This window comes from Spinacia oleracea, chromosome 3, assembly GCF_020520425.1.
Source record: "Spinacia oleracea cultivar Varoflay chromosome 3, BTI_SOV_V1, whole genome shotgun sequence".
In the NCBI taxonomy this organism is placed as follows: Eukaryota; Viridiplantae; Streptophyta; class Magnoliopsida; order Caryophyllales; family Amaranthaceae; genus Spinacia; species Spinacia oleracea.
Window position 1 is genome coordinate 31,572,450 of NC_079489.1, and position 18,157 is coordinate 31,590,606.

The 18,157-nt window shown below is 38.0% G+C and overlaps 2 protein-coding genes across 3 annotated transcripts; one reads left to right on the forward strand and one right to left on the reverse strand.

Moving 5' to 3' along the window:
• Positions 1–2,601: 2,601 nt before the first annotated feature.
• LOC110799400 (tubulin alpha-5 chain) lies at positions 2,602–5,732 on the reverse strand. Its single transcript, XM_022004663.2, has 5 exons — positions 5,328–5,732; positions 4,166–4,380; positions 3,868–4,067; positions 3,258–3,766; positions 2,602–3,170 (listed from the first exon to the last, which is right to left on the reverse strand). The coding sequence occupies exons 1-5, from the start codon at positions 5,438–5,440 to the stop codon at positions 2,861–2,863; spliced, it is 1,347 nt and encodes a 448-aa protein (XP_021860355.1). The 5' UTR covers positions 5,441–5,732; the 3' UTR covers positions 2,602–2,860.
• Positions 5,733–8,702: 2,970 nt separating this feature from the next.
• LOC130470758 (protein FAR1-RELATED SEQUENCE 6-like) lies at positions 8,703–10,691 on the forward strand. Of its 2 annotated transcripts, XR_008931482.1 has the most exons (4): positions 8,703–8,890; positions 9,142–10,318; positions 10,431–10,535; positions 10,637–10,691. XR_008931482.1 is itself a non-coding variant. In XM_056841270.1 (2 exons), the coding sequence occupies exons 1-2, from the start codon at positions 8,704–8,706 to the stop codon at positions 10,113–10,115; spliced, it is 1,161 nt and encodes a 386-aa protein (XP_056697248.1). In that variant the 5' UTR covers position 8,703; the 3' UTR covers positions 10,116–10,583. The 2 variants fall into 2 exon arrangements, 1 of the variants encoding a protein (XP_056697248.1); XM_056841270.1 differs by lacking the exon at positions 10,637–10,691 and having other exon boundaries at positions 9,142–10,583.
• Positions 10,692–18,157: the final 7,466 nt, after the last annotated feature.

The following is an 18,157-nucleotide window of genomic DNA, read 5'->3' on the forward strand; positions in this document are numbered from 1 at the left end:
AGTACTTCGCTCGTCGATAACTCCAGAGGCAGGATATCCTTACTAGCTCAGCATAAATAATTGAAGGGACATGCGTTAACTATTAAACTAATCTGAGTTGATTTTAGCAATATGCAACATATAATACTAATTCGATCGTGATTATCTGATTTAAATAGCATTAAGGGACCTAGCATGATAATCCGATTTCCCAAAAATATTATATTTGTTAGGCGTGATAGAACAATCAGATTAGGTTAGTTTAACAGTTCATAAAAAGGGCGAGGAAAGCAGTTAAATCATCGAAAAGGGACACATTACGACGCACCCTTGAGAGGTGCGTCACGGTTCTCAGAAAACTAACCACTTTGACTTTGCTATTTCTCCTTTTTATTTAACGAATCTCAAATTATGGGACAGGATACGTTCTGTTCGATTTATGGATCGATTGCGATAGAACGCGTGAACAATTTCGCAGCGTGAGGCTTAGGCTAAGGGTTGAAGTCAATACTCAGAATATGAATGTGTTGTTGTGTGTGTCTTTTCACGTTGAATTTAGGGGCCTATTTATAGGGAAGAGTTCGTGGAAAGATAGAATTGCAGAGTTCTAATCCACAAAGAATTAGGAAAAAACACGTACCCAGGTATTTTCAGCGCCCAGGCCTGGGCGCCGAAGATTTCGGCGCCCAGAGCCAGGCGTTGAAAATAGGGTCTAGGCTGTTCTCTTTAGTCAGATTCGGATTCCTGAAATCCGTAGAGTTTGAGATTAATTCGAGTCTTTTAGCGCGTATCAATTTTATGACGGAATGCGTCTGGGCCCGTTACGAACTCTAGGCTTGTTAGGATTTTAATTAATACGTAACTCTTATTTCTGAATCATATTTGGAATAGGATTCTCGCAGTTTTCTATCTCATTTAGGATTTATGTTGGAATGCAACACCTAATTCTGACAGGTTTCTATCTTTTATGATTTGCCACTTTTAGAAACTACCTTTTACGGCAGTTACTATTTTTAGCAGGTTTCCATAAATAGTAGGTTTCGGGTGAAATGAAATGGGGAATCGAGATTCGTTTATTTTATAGGAGATGCGTTGTCAAGTGGAGATTTACGCTTTCATCATCGAACCTTTCCCTTGCGGGAACGGGGACAAAAGTAGGTGTCTACACCCTAACTTCAACAATTAAAATCGCAAATAATTGAATAAATCGAACAAATAACAATCCCTAACTTAGGAATCAATATTGCGAAAACTTAAACAAAATCAGAAAATGGAATACGTACCTGACGAATTGAAAGAGGAAAATCGCAAAGGTGAAGGAATTAGAGGAATCGGAGATGCTGAAGAAATCGATCTTAGAGAGGATTTGAAGGGGGAGAGAGAAAACTGATGAAAGAGAGAGAAAGATTATGAAAAAACGTTCTTGGGAAGGGGAGGTCATTCAACGCGTTAGGTTTACCAATTTACCCTTACTTTTTTATTTAGTCGGATGAGATGATGGCCGTAAGATTGATTTGATCGAGGGCTGAGATTAGTTCTCAGTTCTCATCTTAAGGGGTGGTTCTCACCAGATCCCGATTATATATATATATATATATATATATATATATATATATATATATATATATATATATATATATATATATATATATATATATATATATATATAATCCCTATGAGGATATATTGACGCGTAACCAAAGGAGTTGAAGTCAATACAAAAACACGAAACCAAAAGGGAGCTAATTTGCTTCTTGAAACAAATTGGTTTTCAGAAGAAAAAAGAATCAAATCTTTGAGAGATTTCTTCTCAAATTTCTCCACAGTGAACATGTTGACGGAAAGAAAGAAATTACAATATCTACCGTTAGATACTCCTTATGACCTTATTTAATCTGAAATACGACCTTGACTAATTAAATTGACCCAACTTGAACTTGATAGTAAAAACATTCCCATCAACTGTACTAATTCGATCTGGGGGAGCTCACCAGACCACGACACGAGTGTTCGTAAAGAGCGATTTATGGTCATCAAGGGAGGGGAGGGGGTGTAAGGGTCTAGAAGAGGTTGTCGTGAAGGGGTGTTGTTGGTGACAAGTACATCATTCGTTCCCCTTTTTAATTGTTTGTATTTTGTGCATGTTGATGCTTACTTACCCTGCTTTCATAGTTTTATGAATAGGTACATGTCATGCACAATTAGGAAGAATCCAAAGAAGTGAGCTACATAAAACGCCGTTTTTGGGAAAGTGTTTTGGCTCGGTCAAATTATTAACCAACACTTATGTACACACACTTGATGCTTTATCAGGCTAATAATACAACCGGCTGCGGCTCAACCCACCTAAACAATCAAGTGAATCAACTATCAACTATCAACTATCCACTAGTTGCCATATCAGGGTGTAAATGAGGACAAAAATGCACAGATTACTTTTACTATACAGATTATACCAATGCAGTGATGCAAATTACAGGGTCTACAATAGTAATATATAAATCCCCCAGTCTTGCGTTGAACTATAAATCCCTCGTTCGACGAGTTTCAGGAGTTCGGATTTTTTCCTCTTAAATTAGTTCAAAAAATTACAGTTAAGTTAATTGTGAAAGAAAAGGAGAGTAAGATAAATATTGGACTTAAATTTATGAATTAGACAATTTGGAAAGGATACATCCTCCTTGAAAACCTCAGCTTCTAAACAATCATATAATCCTATACAATATGGCTGATTGGTAGATGCCATTTAAATGATAAATTTACACTCCAAAAATGAGTTATTCACCAGTAAAAATTACAATAAGTAATACACACTGCAAAAAGGGTAAAAAAAAAAAGAAAAAAAGAGAAAGAGCAGGAAATTGGTAACATGGTATTGAACTTAGTATTCTTCTTCCTCTTCTTCATTACTGGCCTCTGCACCGACTTCCTCATAGTCTTTCTCGAGAGCAGCTAAGTCCTCTCGAGCTTCTGAGAACTCACCTTCTTCCATACCTTCACCAACATACCAGTGCACAAATGCTCTCTTGGCATACATAAGGTCAAATTTATGGTCAATTCTGGCAAATACTTCAGCCACTGCGGTATTGTTGCTGATCATGCAGACTGCACGCTGCACCTTTGCAAGATCACCACCTGGTACTACTGTTGGGGGTTCGTAGTTGATTCCACACTTGAAACCAGTTGGGCACCTGTAATGTTACGTATACTGTGTGAATCACAAGAAATGTTTAATTAATTAACGTGATATTAAACATGCATAATACTAACTAACTTACCAGTCAACAAATTGAACAGTTCTTTTGTTCTTGATAGTGCCAACAGCAGCATTAACGTCTTTGGGAACAACATCACCACGGTACATCAAACAAGCAGCCATGTATTTACCATGTCTTGGATCACACTTAGCCATCATACTTGAAGGTTCAAATACAGCAGTTGTGATCTCAGGCACTGAAAGCTGTTCATGGTAAGCCTTTTCAGCAGAGATAACAGGGGCATAGGACGATAACATGAAGTGAATACGAGGATATGGTACAAGGTTAGTCTGAAACTCTGTAATGTCCACATTTATGGCTCCGTCAAACCTTAAAGAAGTAGTTAATGAAGATACTACTTGGGATATTAAACGGTTCAAGTTTGTATACGTAGGCCTCTCAATGTTTAGGGATTTCTTGCATATATCATATATTGCTTCATTGTCTAAAAGCACAGCTACATCAGTGTGCTCCAGTAGGGAATGAGTGGCCAGGACACTGTTGTACGGCTCAACAACTGCTGTTGATACCTGAATTACATTGAATGAATAGTAACACCATCATTTTCATGCTTTGTATAACAAGAAATATGCACAACTACAAAATTAACAAGATAAAACAAATTAAGTACCTGTGGAGAAGGGTAGATTGAAAATGCGAGTTTGGACTTTTTACCATACTCAACAGACAAGCGTTCTAAAAGCAATGAACCAAAACCAGAACCTGTGCCACCACCAACAGCATTAAATACCAAGAAGCCTTGCAATCCAGTGCAACTGTCGGCCAATTTCCTTACCCGGTCAAGGCACAAATCAACCATATCCTTTCCCACTGCGAACCAGAAAAATCAACAACATACTTTTAATAAGTAATAAGTGTAAGATAAAGTAGCTGATTGTAAAATAAAAAAATCCAGCATGCAACAGAACCTGTATAATGTCCCCGAGCAAAATTGTTGGCAGCGTCTTCTTTCCCAGTGAGGAGCTGCTCTGGATGGAAGAGTTGTCTATATGGTCCTGTCCGTATTTCATCTATCACAGTTGGTTCCAAATCAATGAACACAGCTCTTGGTACATGCTTCCCAGAACTAGTCTCATTGAAGAAGGTGTTAAACGAATCACTTTCAACACCTATAGATGTGTCACTGAAATAAATGAAACCCCAAAAAATTTAGACACAGACAAAATTGGGAAACAATGATGATGATTCGAGGATAATTAAACTATCTGCTTAAGAAAATATACCCAAATAACACAGTAGCGGCTATACAGATGATATAAAGAACTCATTGTTATATATATCAGATCATCTACCAAGTACAAATGCAAAACATGATATCCCTAACAACAGTCATTCATTCTTCATCCTTTGATCATAATTCACCACTTATTTCACATTAAATCAGCTTGGATTTAGTCAAGAACAAACGACCAACGACTTATAGCACTACAGATTACAGACACCATAATATGCAATCTAGTTTCTTATGCTTAATCAACATTTCTCCCATTGAACAATGAGTGCTCCTCCTCTGACCAACTCTATCCGATCTTTAATTATACACCCAAGTCAAATGTCAATTATCACAAACAATCACATAATTAATGTCCAAAAAGTATCATGTATCTCCTTAATGACACCATTTCCCCCCTCTTTTGTTGATGATAATGACTCAAAATCTATCAGAAGTATATCAGATTCACTAATTATGAAGAATCAAATAACAATTTACTATTTACAACCCAGGACAATGGTGTAAACGAAATTCGATCCACCCCTCAATATTTTGTCAGCTAAACTAGCTAACATCCACAGTTATAAAATAGGCAGATTTCATCTGAACAACACAGTACCAATTACTTCATCAAGAAGTCAAACAAAATATAGAAAAAGAGTTCAAACATAATTATTTGATCATCAATTATTACTACTTACTAAAAACTTCAAACCAAAAACCCATCAATGTAAATCTCAAAAATCGACCCATCAAAGAAAAATAATCAAAACCCATTTTATCAAATGCATAATTATCCTAAAAGAAGTAATCAATTGATTAATTAACAAAAAAAAATTGGCAAAACACCCAGAAACCTGGGCATCATGCCATCTTGCTGAATTCCATGTTCGAGGCAAAAAAGTTCCCAACAAGAATTTCCCACTTGAATTCCAGCTTGACCGATGTGAATGTTGATCACCTCCCTCATTTTTGCTCAAACAACAAAACAGTAGCAGCAGCAGCAGCAGCAAAAATGGGCGATCAAACTCTTGAAAGTCTAAGCTCTCTTTTTTGTTTTCTGTGTGTTATTATTATTATTAATTAGCTGTGTATGTATAAATATCCGGTTGTCTATGTTGATTAGGAGAGAGAAGAAGATCATGCCCTGTTCAACTTTGACAGACAGGACAGCCTTTGCTTCTGTCTCAATTTTTATTTTTTATTTTTTATTTTTTTATAATTTGCTTTTTTGATGATAGATAACAGAAAGGATTCGATGGAAACTGCAGTGCTGCTCACCTGCTGTGATTAATGTACATGATTGGCTGATTGCTATATATTCCGGGATGCCGAGTTTATTACTTCCTCTGTTTCTCGTTCTTATTATTATTAGATTACTTAATTAGGTTTTTGACATTATTCACACATGTTCCTTTGACTTTATTTGTGATTTATAATTAAGAAAAAAATATATTTATTAGATTCATTTCAGTAAATATCTTTTAAGTATCAAATTTTATAATTTTTTCTTATCCATAACTGAAGATATTAATGTTTGAAATCGTACATTGACAAATGTGACTAAATAATTGTGTAATTTAAAAAAAAAAACAGAGAAAGTATTATTATAATTATAATAATAATAACCGATGTTTTTTTGGGAACCAGGGTGAGATGATATTCAATCATAAATCTTAATTAAAACTAGTTGAGATTAAAATAAAGTGTCTTCTTATATTGTAGGCAAATAATGACAAATTTATGTAAAAAGGTACTGTGGCGGATTTATGGAGTTGATGAGGATAAAAAGATAATCAGTTTTACCAAAACATTTAGTTACACAGTCTAACAAAAGGAGGAAGTCTTTGTGTATACTAGGTATACCATTTAAATGGTATACTAGCAATAGAATAATACTAAAATCATAAGTGGGGTCATTTTAGTTAGAAAAGAAAAAGGAATTGGGGGATAATTCTTAGCGCCATGAAAATTTGCTGAAATTCTAGAGAGAGAGTGAAAATTTCCCCAATTGCGCCAATGTCACTGCTGAAATTTTAGGCGGCAAAAATGGTGAAATTATTTGCATAATTATTTTCCCAAAACTTTAATTTCTATTCGGTTTAATTTCCTCCCCCAATTTCTTCCCCCAAATTCATAATTATTTTTCAGATCTGGTTTGTTTGATTAAAATTTTGAAATCCGTATGAATGAAGCCCTCGAATGTGGAAGCTGGGCTCACCTTGTGTATGGTGTTTGTCATGAAGTAGGCGTGGATAAGTTGGCCAAAAATTGGTAGGCGCCGGAAATGAGAACTTCTAAGGAGGGTGAAGGAGTTGTTGGAAGCAAAAGGAGGTTGCAATTAAACCAGGTATGTTTCCAAGTTTCCGTAATTAGTTGTAAATAAACCAAACATTTCATTTTTTCATACAATAAATGCATTCAACTATTAGTGGAAAAATAATGTCGAAAATTTTATTAAAACGAGGTCATTCAATTCAGTGAGTAGAGACTGAGAATTAGTTATGGTATGAATTTTTTAATTATCCATGTTATAAATTTGAGTAATGTTGAAATTACGGTTTGAATTTGGTTACGAAATATGGGGAAAAAAAATTAGGATAAAGATGATTGGGATAATAATTAGGATCTCAACGATGATTGGAATAAAATTTAGGGTATTGTTATTGATAAATTGTGAATTTACGGAAAACATTTTGTTAAAAGAGGAAAAGGCAATGGGGAACACGAACTCATTGGTAAACATTTTTAAGGTTTGGTATCGGAATCCTGTACCATACTCCAAATTAAACACAATAAATTTCATTATGTAGGTTCTTGAATTGGATGGGGAGGAAGAGTTGTTGGATGATGTAGGGGAATATTGTAGTGATGATGGGTTTGACGAAGATGATGGGGTAGGTGATGGTGTAGAGTCTGAAGATGGTGGAGTTGAGGAGGTAGAAGTTGGTGAAGAACGTTGGGAAGATGACGAGGATGATGTTGTGGATGATTATGATGAAGCATTAGATGAAGGAGATGAATTAGATGAAGAATTGTGTATTGAAAATGATGATGACCTGAATGAGGTTAATGATGATAATTATGATGAATCCGGAGAAATGGGAGTGGGGCGAAACACTACTTGTATGGAGGATGGAGACATTGGATGCCCTGATGATGGAGATGGGGTTTCAACCATTAACGCAGATTTGTATACAACTCCTACGAAGCGGAACAAAGGTCCCGTTCTACCGACCCCTTCTGTTGGAATGTCTTTTGCTAATTGGGAAGCATTGAATAACTATTTTCGATCCTACGGGGAGCAACAAGGTTTTGGTGTAGTGTGTATGGGAGGGAATAAGAGCGGGGGTGAAAGACAGTGAAACGGGCAAATCGAATTCCCTGAGGACCTATGTTTGGCGGTGTGAGTGTCATGGAAGGCCAAAATACCGGCGGATGGTGAATGGCAGGGTAGTTACCTGCGCAGAGGAACCAATTCTTAAGAGGAAGACGAAGAAGTGTAGTTGCCCTGTTATGCTATATGGGGCTCGGACCAAAGAGAATTTATGGGTTGTGAAGAGTGTTGTTACTGAACATTTGAACCACATTCCCACTCCTACCAAGTCCAACCATATTTCCATGTTCCGGGTCAGGAAAATTACTCAGACAATCCTGAAACAGATTGAAAATGATCACGATTCAGGTGCACCTGTGGCTCAGATTTTCAATAACTTAGCGGGAAGAAGGAATGGTGTAGAGAATATTGGTTTTACGAAAAAAGACGTGCATAATATTTTGAATAGGAGGATGCGATTAAGGCTACGAGATGGGGATGCTGTTGCGATGATAAATTATTTAGATAAAATGACAAAGGATAATCAAAAAAATTTCCATCTGCACCGGCTTGATAAAACAGGGAAGTTGCAGGATGTAATGTGGGTTGATGCTCGTAGCAGAGCCGCGTATGAGTACTTTGGGGATGTGGTTTGTTTTGACTCCACGTGCTTGACAAACAAGTATGAGTTGCCATTTTCGAACTTTGTTGGGGTGAATCACCATGGGCAAACAATTTTGCTTGGATGTGCATTAGTGTCTCATGAAACCGCGGAAACGTTCGTTTGGCTCTTTAGGGCATGGTTGTCTTGTATGGGGGGTAAAGCTCCCGCTGCTATTATGACCGACCAGGATGTGGCTATGAGGAAGGCAATTAGAATAGCAATGCCAATGCCTAAAACCAGACATCGTTGGTGTATGTGGCATATTATGCAGAAGTTCAGCCGAAAATTGGGTTCGATGACTGATTTTCCCCAAATAAAAGTTGCCCTACAGAATGTCATATACAACAGTTTGACCCCTGTTGAATTCGAAGAAGGTTGGGCTGAAGTGGTGGAAACTTTCAAGCTGAAGGAGGCTAAGGAAAGCTACAAGTGGCTAGTAGGTATTTTTCATTGTTTGGTACTACTTTTAATTCTAATCGTGATATGATAAAGTATACATCATACGAAACCGCGATAACATTTTAGATGGGTACACGTTTTCATTTAATTATGTACCAAACTGCAATAAAAATTTGATTTACATGTGCAATGTGGTTGGTATTTCATATATGGCATTGTCTTTGGTGAGAATGTCTTTCATGTTCAATTCCTTTGTTGTTAATTTACCTAATGACCTTTTTTAAATGTATAGGGTTGTATAATCAGCGAGAAATGTGGATACCTGCATATGTGAAGCATATTTTTTGGGCGGGGATGCAGACGACTCAGAGGGTTGAGAGTATTAACAGTTTCTTCGACGGGTACTTGAAGAAGAATACGAGATTATATCAGTTTGCTCCTAGGTACTGCAAGGCCATGGAAAGTAGGGCCAATGATGAAAAAGCTGCTGATGTGAACTGCTGTCGTTTTACTCGGTCTTTGGTTGGAGAGTTTGCTGTGGAGAGGAAGTTCCAGAAACTATATACGGATGCGAAGTTCGTTGAAGTCCAGATCCAATGTATGCGGGTATGTTACGTAACACCTATTACTTCGAAAGTAGTTTCTGATGTGGAGGTTGAGCATACGGTGTCTGACAAAGTATGGGTATGGTCCAAGTTCTTGAGAAAGGAAATATCTTTGGCAGGCCGGAAGCGTATATACGTCGTGCTGTTCAACAAGGAGACCTCTTTTGCAAAGTGTGACTGCAAACATTTCGAGTGCCACGGCATTATGTGTAGGCACATCATTAAGGTGTTGGACGTGGAGGATGTGGAAAATGTGCCTGTTGGATATATAGTTGACCGATGGAGGAAAGATATACAACGCAAGCACACTCTTGTGAAGGTTGCTTATCATGATCCCGAGAAAACAGAAGAAGTTAAGCGCTATGACCGGATTATGAATGCGGTGGAACCTGCTGCCCTCCGTGGATCACTTTCCGAGCAGAAGTTGGATTTGGTCATAGAAGGTATTATGAATATTGTGTTACGTCTTGATGAGAGTGATGCTCTTTCAGCATTTGGTGATAACGAAGCTGGTGCACTGACTTCCGGGGGGAACAGGATGGCGATTGTTGGTACTACGACACCAGGCTCCGTTAACAAACCTCCAAACAGCGTTGGGGATGATACTACCACACTTACCCCCCTATTATGGTTAAAGATCCTGTTCCGCGCGGTGGTTTAAAGGCTCACAGGACTCGTGAAAAAAGATTTTTACAACCAGGTGAGAATAAAAACTCCGCAAGGAAGCAAGTCAGGAAAAACAAGAGTGTTGTACCACAAGACTTTCCAGAAACCAGCAATTGTCAGAACACTTGCCTTCCTCAACACAACTACGTGCAGCCGCCAAACACCTTCCATCCTGGTTGGGGATCCCACGATCAATGTGTGAGTGAATCACATACGCTACAAATTAAACTTAAACAAATATTGATGTGAGTTTGTGAGTTTGTGATATTCTATTTAAACACATATTGATTTGAGTTTGTGATATTTCCAGGGGTATAGTGCTGATTACCCGCCTCAAATGGCTGGGCAAGTAAGGGGGACTATGGTATACCCTCAGCAGAACTACAACAATGGGGTATCTGTTCAACAGTTTCAGGTGATTTTTTTCGTGTCCTTTTGTACCACTCATGTTATTAAATGTTTATTAACCGTCAACAACATTTACCTTGTATTTATTAGCGTTTGACATGTATACAGTCATCTGGAAGAGTAAGTGGAGTTGTTGCCACAAATTTGTTTCCCTCAGGACAGACAGAAATTCGCATGTCTGTGGGTGAGATTCGTATGACCCCGGAGGGTGGTGACGTACTTTTGTCCCAAGACCGTTGTGGTATATCAATGTCACAAAACATATCTGGTGGTCCAATTGCCCAAAACCGATCCGGTTTACACATGTCCCACAACATTAATGGTGTGCAAATGTCGCAAAACTTGAGTGGAGTGCAAATATCTCAGATGTCGCAAATGTCCCAGAATGCTGGTTCCATTCGTTACTTCACCAGTAACAGCAGCAACAGAGGTGGAAATTATCAAGAGGCCGGGACTCATTGTATGCCTGCAAATCATAACCAGCACCGGCATAGTTTCCAGGTTGTGAACGAAACCTCCCATGGGGATCAGCGTAGTTATCAACCAACTACTAAACACTTGTTGCAGTCCAATCCGGGTTTTTTAGTCAATGAGGGTGGGTGTGGAACGCATTCTACACATGGCGCCAGTGGTAATCCAGTATTCACTCAAGACCTGCTCGGTTGTCATGACCTTACGAAGAATTATAATTGATTTCCATGGTGAAATCCACCCAATAAATCTACCTTTGTGGTACGTTATTTGAAGTTGATTGACTTCCATCCAATAAGTCTGAATTATGGCGTGTTACCATATGTGCATTCCTCTGTAATCATATGATTAAATTTGTAACCCAATTTGGGGTTTACAGGATGTCGTAACTTAAATAAGGTTACTTTAGATACTTTCGTAAACTGAATTTTCATAATTGACACAGAACTCTGAATTACTTCGTGTTTGCTATGTACTAAACCATGTATAATTCGGTAATTTGGTACCCTACTTCGTGTTTGCTATTTTTAACAGTATTTGTGTTAGTGTTTTTGCGGTTTTGTGTTAGTGTTTTTGCGGTTACTTTTTTTTAAAAAATAAAGATGAATAATACGTATGAAGAATAAGAATAAGACTACTAATACGAAAAGCATCATCCGCAAAATATTACATGGAAGGCAGCGCCGCCTAGGTTGAAACTATAAAATACACCTATTACATTTCCGACGAGCTAAAGGTAGGCAATGTCTGAACAACAACAAATAACTTACCTGTTACTATTACGCCATAGAAGTAGGATAGAAAAATCTACCCAAACCTAATAACTAAATATGTCATGGTGATGAATACTATGCCGATAAATACTACGCCGTAGTTAAGCTAGTACCTAACTAAGTTCTTATACTATAGGTACAAAACAACCTACGTAATAAGTACTACACACACACTGATGGGGAAAATTGTGTATAACCCTACATAATAAGTACAACACACACACTGATGGGGAAAATTGTGTATAATAGCTCCAGACTCCGGCGCTTACAGTTCCAGTTTACGCGCAAGTGGTTGCTTCTGGAGCTTCACCGACTGCATAAATCAAATAAACCATTACAATCAACTAAAATGTTTTCTAATTGTCTACATTACATAGTTCGTATGAGACATAATAATAGCGGTAGCGGTACCATACTCACCCATAACGGTACCATACTCACCCATAAAATATCGGTATGCATTGTAATGCAGTACTATGTACACCTGTTTGGTACTATGGAGTCAACCCAATGCAGTAAGCATACCTGTTTGGTACCCTAATGGAAGTACCAGACGGTGTAAAACAAAGCGTTGGGAACCGAAATAAGAAATTAAATGAAGTACCTCAAATAAGACAGTAAACAGGAGGTTGGCCGAACCCAAATCAGATTCATTGTAATTTGGTAACAAGTCGTTTTCCCGCCACATAAGGACAACCCCTCCGCATTGATTCTCAAACCATTTGGATTGATATTCTCCTGGTAAGTTGCTAATTAGCTCCCTGCAGTCGTTGTTACTTATTCGGGCTTCAGTAACCACCATGAGTGATGGATGGTGCCTTGCAAACATCTCAAAGAAGGTGGCTCTGAATGAGGGTCTGCTCATGGATAGGGCATTCCATGCAACGACCACCGTACCTCGTGGTATGAAGGCGGAAACCGCCGTCCCAACCATAGTCTTTCCCTCTAAACACACCTCAGTGTAAGCCCGTCGTTTGGTCTGAAAATACCTTGGAACAACAGTAATTTCCACCCCAGTAAACGTATGTTCCACACTCATAACATGAATAGCATGAGCGTTGGATGCAATGAAAACGTGGCTCCTTGAATCAGGGAAATTGTACACAGGGAGGTCGTCCACAACTACAGCTGGTCTAGGGTCTACCACAGCGAGGAGGTTGTTCGGGTACAACAACCACGACCCTTGTGCAGCAAGCCGGTTGGAACACCAATCTAAGTAAGCCCAAAACCCAAGATGCATATTAGGGTGGTCCGTAATTAAAGGGTGGTGTGCAGGCAGGATTTTACCTGCAGAGGTGACCATCACAGAACAAGGGAACATAACAGGGTGGTAAGGCAACTTACTAACGGCACAATAAAGCTGGATATTCAGGTCAGTTTTGATTGCGTGCGGCACACGGAGACCATTTTCTGCGTCTTCGACGTCGATGGAGTAGTAAGTGGTGTTGTAGTTCAATTCAGGCCCGTTTGAAGATTTTGGCTGGTCGAAGTACATTATGGCTTTTGGGTGGCAGAGTAGTGTTCGGCTGCTATCACAAACAAGGATAGATTTGCCTTTGTCCATTTTTGGCAGGTTTGCCAGTGGAGAATTTGGAAACAATTAGGGTTTGAACAGCTAGAAGGAGAAACAAGTGGGTTGGTTTGAGGAGTCCCCACTGGAAGGAGGTTGTCAACTATAAAGGGAAGTGAATACTACACTAAAGTTGTCGGTGAAAAAACGTAGTGAAATAAATTCCTAACAACCTAGGTGGGTTTAAAAGTTATTACGTCGTTTGGTACCACCAGGTTTACTGATCTTATTACTTGGTACCGCTCCAGAGTACTTTTTTCAGTAAATGCAAACTACTGCAATTTAACGTTATCTGCATAATTGTTCTTATTGTTCAGTGAAATCAATAGTTGAATGTTGAACACAATATATCCGACTTTGGTGATGTTTTCGTTTGATTCAGTAGTTTGGGACACTAATATTGTCGGTAAGGAACAACAGACTACTAAGAATCGGATTTTAGGGTTATGTGTTGTCGTTACTATGACTTGTATAGGACACTATTTTTGTCGGTATATGTAACAGTAGACCACTAAGAATTGGATTTTAGGCAAATGTGGTTTCGTTATCATAAGTAGTTTGGGACACTAATATTGTCGGTATGGAACAACAGACTACTAAGAATCGGATTTTAGGGTTAGTTACTATGACTCGTAGGACACTAATATTGTCGGTATGTAACAGTAGACCACTAAGAATTGAAATTTAGGAAAATGTGGTTTCGTTATCGTAAGTAGTTTGGCACACTCATATTGTCGGTATGGAACAGTAGACTACTAAGAATCGGAATTTAGGGTTATGTACAAGTTAGTGATATGTTTGAAGGTAAAGGGTGTAGGGTACTTTAATGTGTTAAAAGTCGGATATTATAGGTCTTTAATTTGCCGTGACCTAATCGACACTAGGGTGTCCGAACATTGTTAACTCATATTTGAAATGACTCCAAACCCAATATTAGTAAAAAAATGTAATGATTACATTTGTGAACTTTTATTAGTATTAGTACCTCATTAATAGGTTGTGTACGTCTTACAATATAATGTGTTTATGTCTTACAATATGTGTTTAAAATTGAAAATTCTCACGTCTTAGAATAAGATGTGTTTACGTAACAATATAACAATGTAAGATTACATGGTTGTCTTAATTTACGTATGTTATGATGTTCGATGATGTTATCCTGATATTTATATTCAAAATATCAAGTGTTAATAATTTATGCAAATACGAAAATTGAAATTTTACGATTTCATGATGACCACGATCTGTACGCATACGACCATACAATACACTTAGTAAGACTAATACTACATAATTATATACATATGTGGTTATAAAATGATAATTACCTCCTAACTGAATGGATTAGGTAAATCTAAGGTAATCGGATTGAATGGATTTTTGAAATCAACTATCGGGTTCTTAACACCACTAAGGGTTTATCCTGTCATTGGTTAGATTTTCAACCCTACACCCAAATGACATTTGGGCGACTACTCGACCGGGTACACATTCAGTCCCTTAACCAATACGAATAATTTACCAATGCGATTAATTAACCGATACGATTAATTAACCAATAGGATTAATTAACCAATAACAAATACTTTACATTAAGAACTAATTTTAAATTTAGTTCCCAAACGTACGAAATGGCCTATCCCAAACAACGTAGTAATAGGAGAATTCCAAAATTATTTTGAAACATTGAGCGGGAATTTTCCCGCCTCCTTCAGTAAAATTTCAAAAGTTTTGGAAGCTTGTCAAAGAATCTTTGACTTTGACCACCACAGCTATATAAGCCACAAGAAGTTGGCCACATCCTACCTCATGTTAAATAATTTAAAATCAAATAACGCCGGCTAATGTCTCATAGTTCTAATTCCCTAAGGTCACCGCCGGCAAACGTGGGATGCGTAGATGGCCGGAAGATGCTCTGGTGCGAGACGATCAGTTGTCCAACATGCATCACTTGCATAACTGAACTAAGGATTTCACAGACAACCACAAATCCACACAAATTATATTTTAAATGTCGATTTTGTGGGTGGTTCCGGTGGGTTGAAGATCACAATTTAATAACAGAGGAAAACATGCTGCCATCGCGTCTTGTTGATGTTGGGCTGGACCGCGTCCTCCACCGCCTCGACAAGATTGAATCAAGCATTTGGATGTTGTATAAATTATTCGTCGTTTGTCTTATAGTTTTTGTGTATTTTCTCCTCCCAAAGTAAATCGACGTTTCCTTTGTAAAAGATCGTAATAATCAATAAAAAGCGTATTTTAAGAGTTGGACAATTTCATCAATATCTTTCGTATGTAAATTACATCTGTGTGTCGTATTCCCGTAAGTTTTGTTCGCGTTAATTGGGGGACTGTTTTTAGTTATTATGGATTAGGGAAATCTAATATTGATTAGGGAAATCTAATATTACCTTTCATTGGATCTGCCCGTCTGCAACGCTTAGCACATCAATAGACGTCGTTTTGCTCGGGAAGTCGTTCCCGGGATCACAGCCTACGTACGAATAAAAGGAACAAATTGTTATATGTTTTATCAAACATTATTGAGCTACAATGAACCACAAACATACATTCCTCCCTTGTAACCCCCATTTGTACACTATCAAACATTTGGTGTTTTATATGCCCTCGTTTGGTATTGTAATACCCCAAAATACGTGTTTTTCTCGGTCAAATCAGTTTTATATGGATCGAAAATGCATGGCCGAAACTGAATGGTTTGGTACACCATGTAGTTATTGTTTGTGTACCAAACCGTCGTTCGGAACCTTATGTCATACTATATGTCAAGTTGTTCCCTCAGTTGGTTGGAACACCAGTCGAGAAACCTCCAGAAGCCCAAATGCATGTGTGGTTGGTCTCTGATTAAAGGACGGTGAGCTGCAGCAGCATTCCCTCAGTTGTTGCCATGATGGCACAAGGGTAATTTTCATGGCTGTACGGCAAATTGTCCATAACAGCATTAACTTGAAAATTCAAGTCCGTCTTAATTGCTTCATCTAACGGAAAAAGCATTTCTAAGTCTTCCATGTCGACGTAGTACGAGGTGTTGTTGTAGTCCAACTCAGGGACGTTTGTTGATTTTGGTGGATTGAAATAAAAAACGCAATTTGGATGTGAAAGATAATTTTGGCAAGTCCCAGAGACCTGGTTTTGCGCAACCCTACTCGAAATCGACTTCAGTTTCTTCATGCTAAAAGGTAGTAATGAGAAATTGGCTTTTGAGTGAGGGGGAAAACACTTATGGCTATAAGTTTGTATAAAGGGAGAAGATTAAATGAAGTTATACTAGAACAGGTAGTTGATAGCCATTACTTACAGTGGTTGAAAGTAATTAATGTGACTCACATTTCCCAACGTTTTTACGTAAGTTAGTAAATGAACTTCAAATCTTTACGTTTGGAACCCCAAACTACCAATTACCTAGGTTTGGTATACGATGATATATTCCCCTATACTTTTTAAACCGGTATGTACTCAAACAAAACAATACATACTTATTTATATACACACTTATAAATACTCCGTATCACAGCTGGACCATAAATACATGAAACGTATATGTGTTATACAAAAGGTTTAGTTAATAAACAATCGTTGAGAGTGTGGATTGTTTGGGACTCTGTATTTAGGAGGTTGAGACTGCATAACCTTGGGAATGGTACTTCATGGGGATAAGACAAGGACAAACTTGGCGTGGTAGTTTTTAAGTTTTGTAGGCGGGTATTGAGCACCATACCCCCGATGGGTAGTTACGTATAGCAAGGCGGTTTCATTATAATAATAAAGGTAGTTATTCATTTCCACATTATTTGGATAAGGACGGACCCAGGGATCGTCTTCTATAAATAGGAGAACACATTCACGTTTATAGAGTGCATGTATTGGAGAAATACGATAATAAAATGGCATCGTCCACAAACTCAAGATGGTCTGGCGTCCCTCATAGACCCACGGCGGAAGAACGTGCCATGGAAGAAATTAATGCAAAGGTGCAACAAATCAAGGAAGCGAAAATAACTCAACGTGACTGCATAAAATCAACAATGATAAGAATGAGGTGGGAAGGGAATAATCGGGCTGAGACCCTTTTCAAAGATTTGCTACAGAGGTATGACGATGTGGAGCAAGGAGTTGATGAAATGAACAAGGTAATGGAGAATGGGATACGAAATTGCAAAGAACATATACATCGACTCAAATCCATGCAACGTCATTTCTTTACATCACTACACCAGGCGCTGCGTATCGGTGGTCATGGGGATCATTGTGAACATATGAAAGAAATCATTGAGCAATATGACGACGCAGAACAAAGGGTGATTGATCTTAATATAGGAATTGAGCGTATCAAGTCCCCTACGCTTGCTCCGTGAGACTGATTATTCCCTTCGTTAACGCAATTCCGTATGTTTGCTAAAGTAAGGTGTGAAGCATTATAAGTAGTACATATTAATAGTAAGTTCGTGTGACGCAGTGTAAGTTGTAAATGTTATTTTAAAAATTGATGTCATTGTGTACAACTGTGTAATGTTAGTGCGTCTTTCTGTTTATGAAATTAGGCTTTGCAGATGTGTGTAAGTGTGTCTTATGATAAGTGATTGCAAGTATGTTAAGTGTTTGAAACTATTTAATGAACCATATTGTGTAATTACCATTTGTGGGTAATTTTATTGTAATTTTCGATAAACGCCTATGTACTCGACTACGAATAATTTTCATACGGGCTACTTAATACTCGACAATCCTATCTTTTCGTCAACATTTAGTGTAACGAAGGGACGCTGTCTGGTCATTTCTTTGGGTGTCTTT

What these genes read in the sequence shown, in the direction of transcription:
- LOC110799400 (XM_022004663.2), bottom strand. Translation starts at nt 5,440, where the DNA reads ATGAGGGAGGTGATCAACATTCACATCGGTCAAGCTGGAATTCAAGTG. An exon ending in CAATCTACCCTTCTCCACAG is followed by an intron (nt 3,767 to 3,867) that starts GTACTTAATTTG and finishes AATGTAATTCAG; the next exon opens with GTATCAACAGCAGTTGTTGA. An exon ending in ACTGTTCAATTTGTTGACTG is followed by an intron (nt 3,171 to 3,257) that starts GTAAGTTAGTTA and finishes GTAACATTACAG; the next exon opens with GTGCCCAACTGGTTTCAAGT.
- LOC130470758 (XM_056841270.1), top strand. Translation starts at nt 8,704, where the DNA reads ATGTGGCATATTATGCAGAAGTTCAGCCGAAAATTGGGTTCGATGACT. An exon ending in AAGCTACAAGTGGCTAGTAG is followed by an intron (nt 8,891 to 9,141) that starts GTATTTTTCATT and finishes TTAAATGTATAG; the next exon opens with GGTTGTATAATCAGCGAGAA.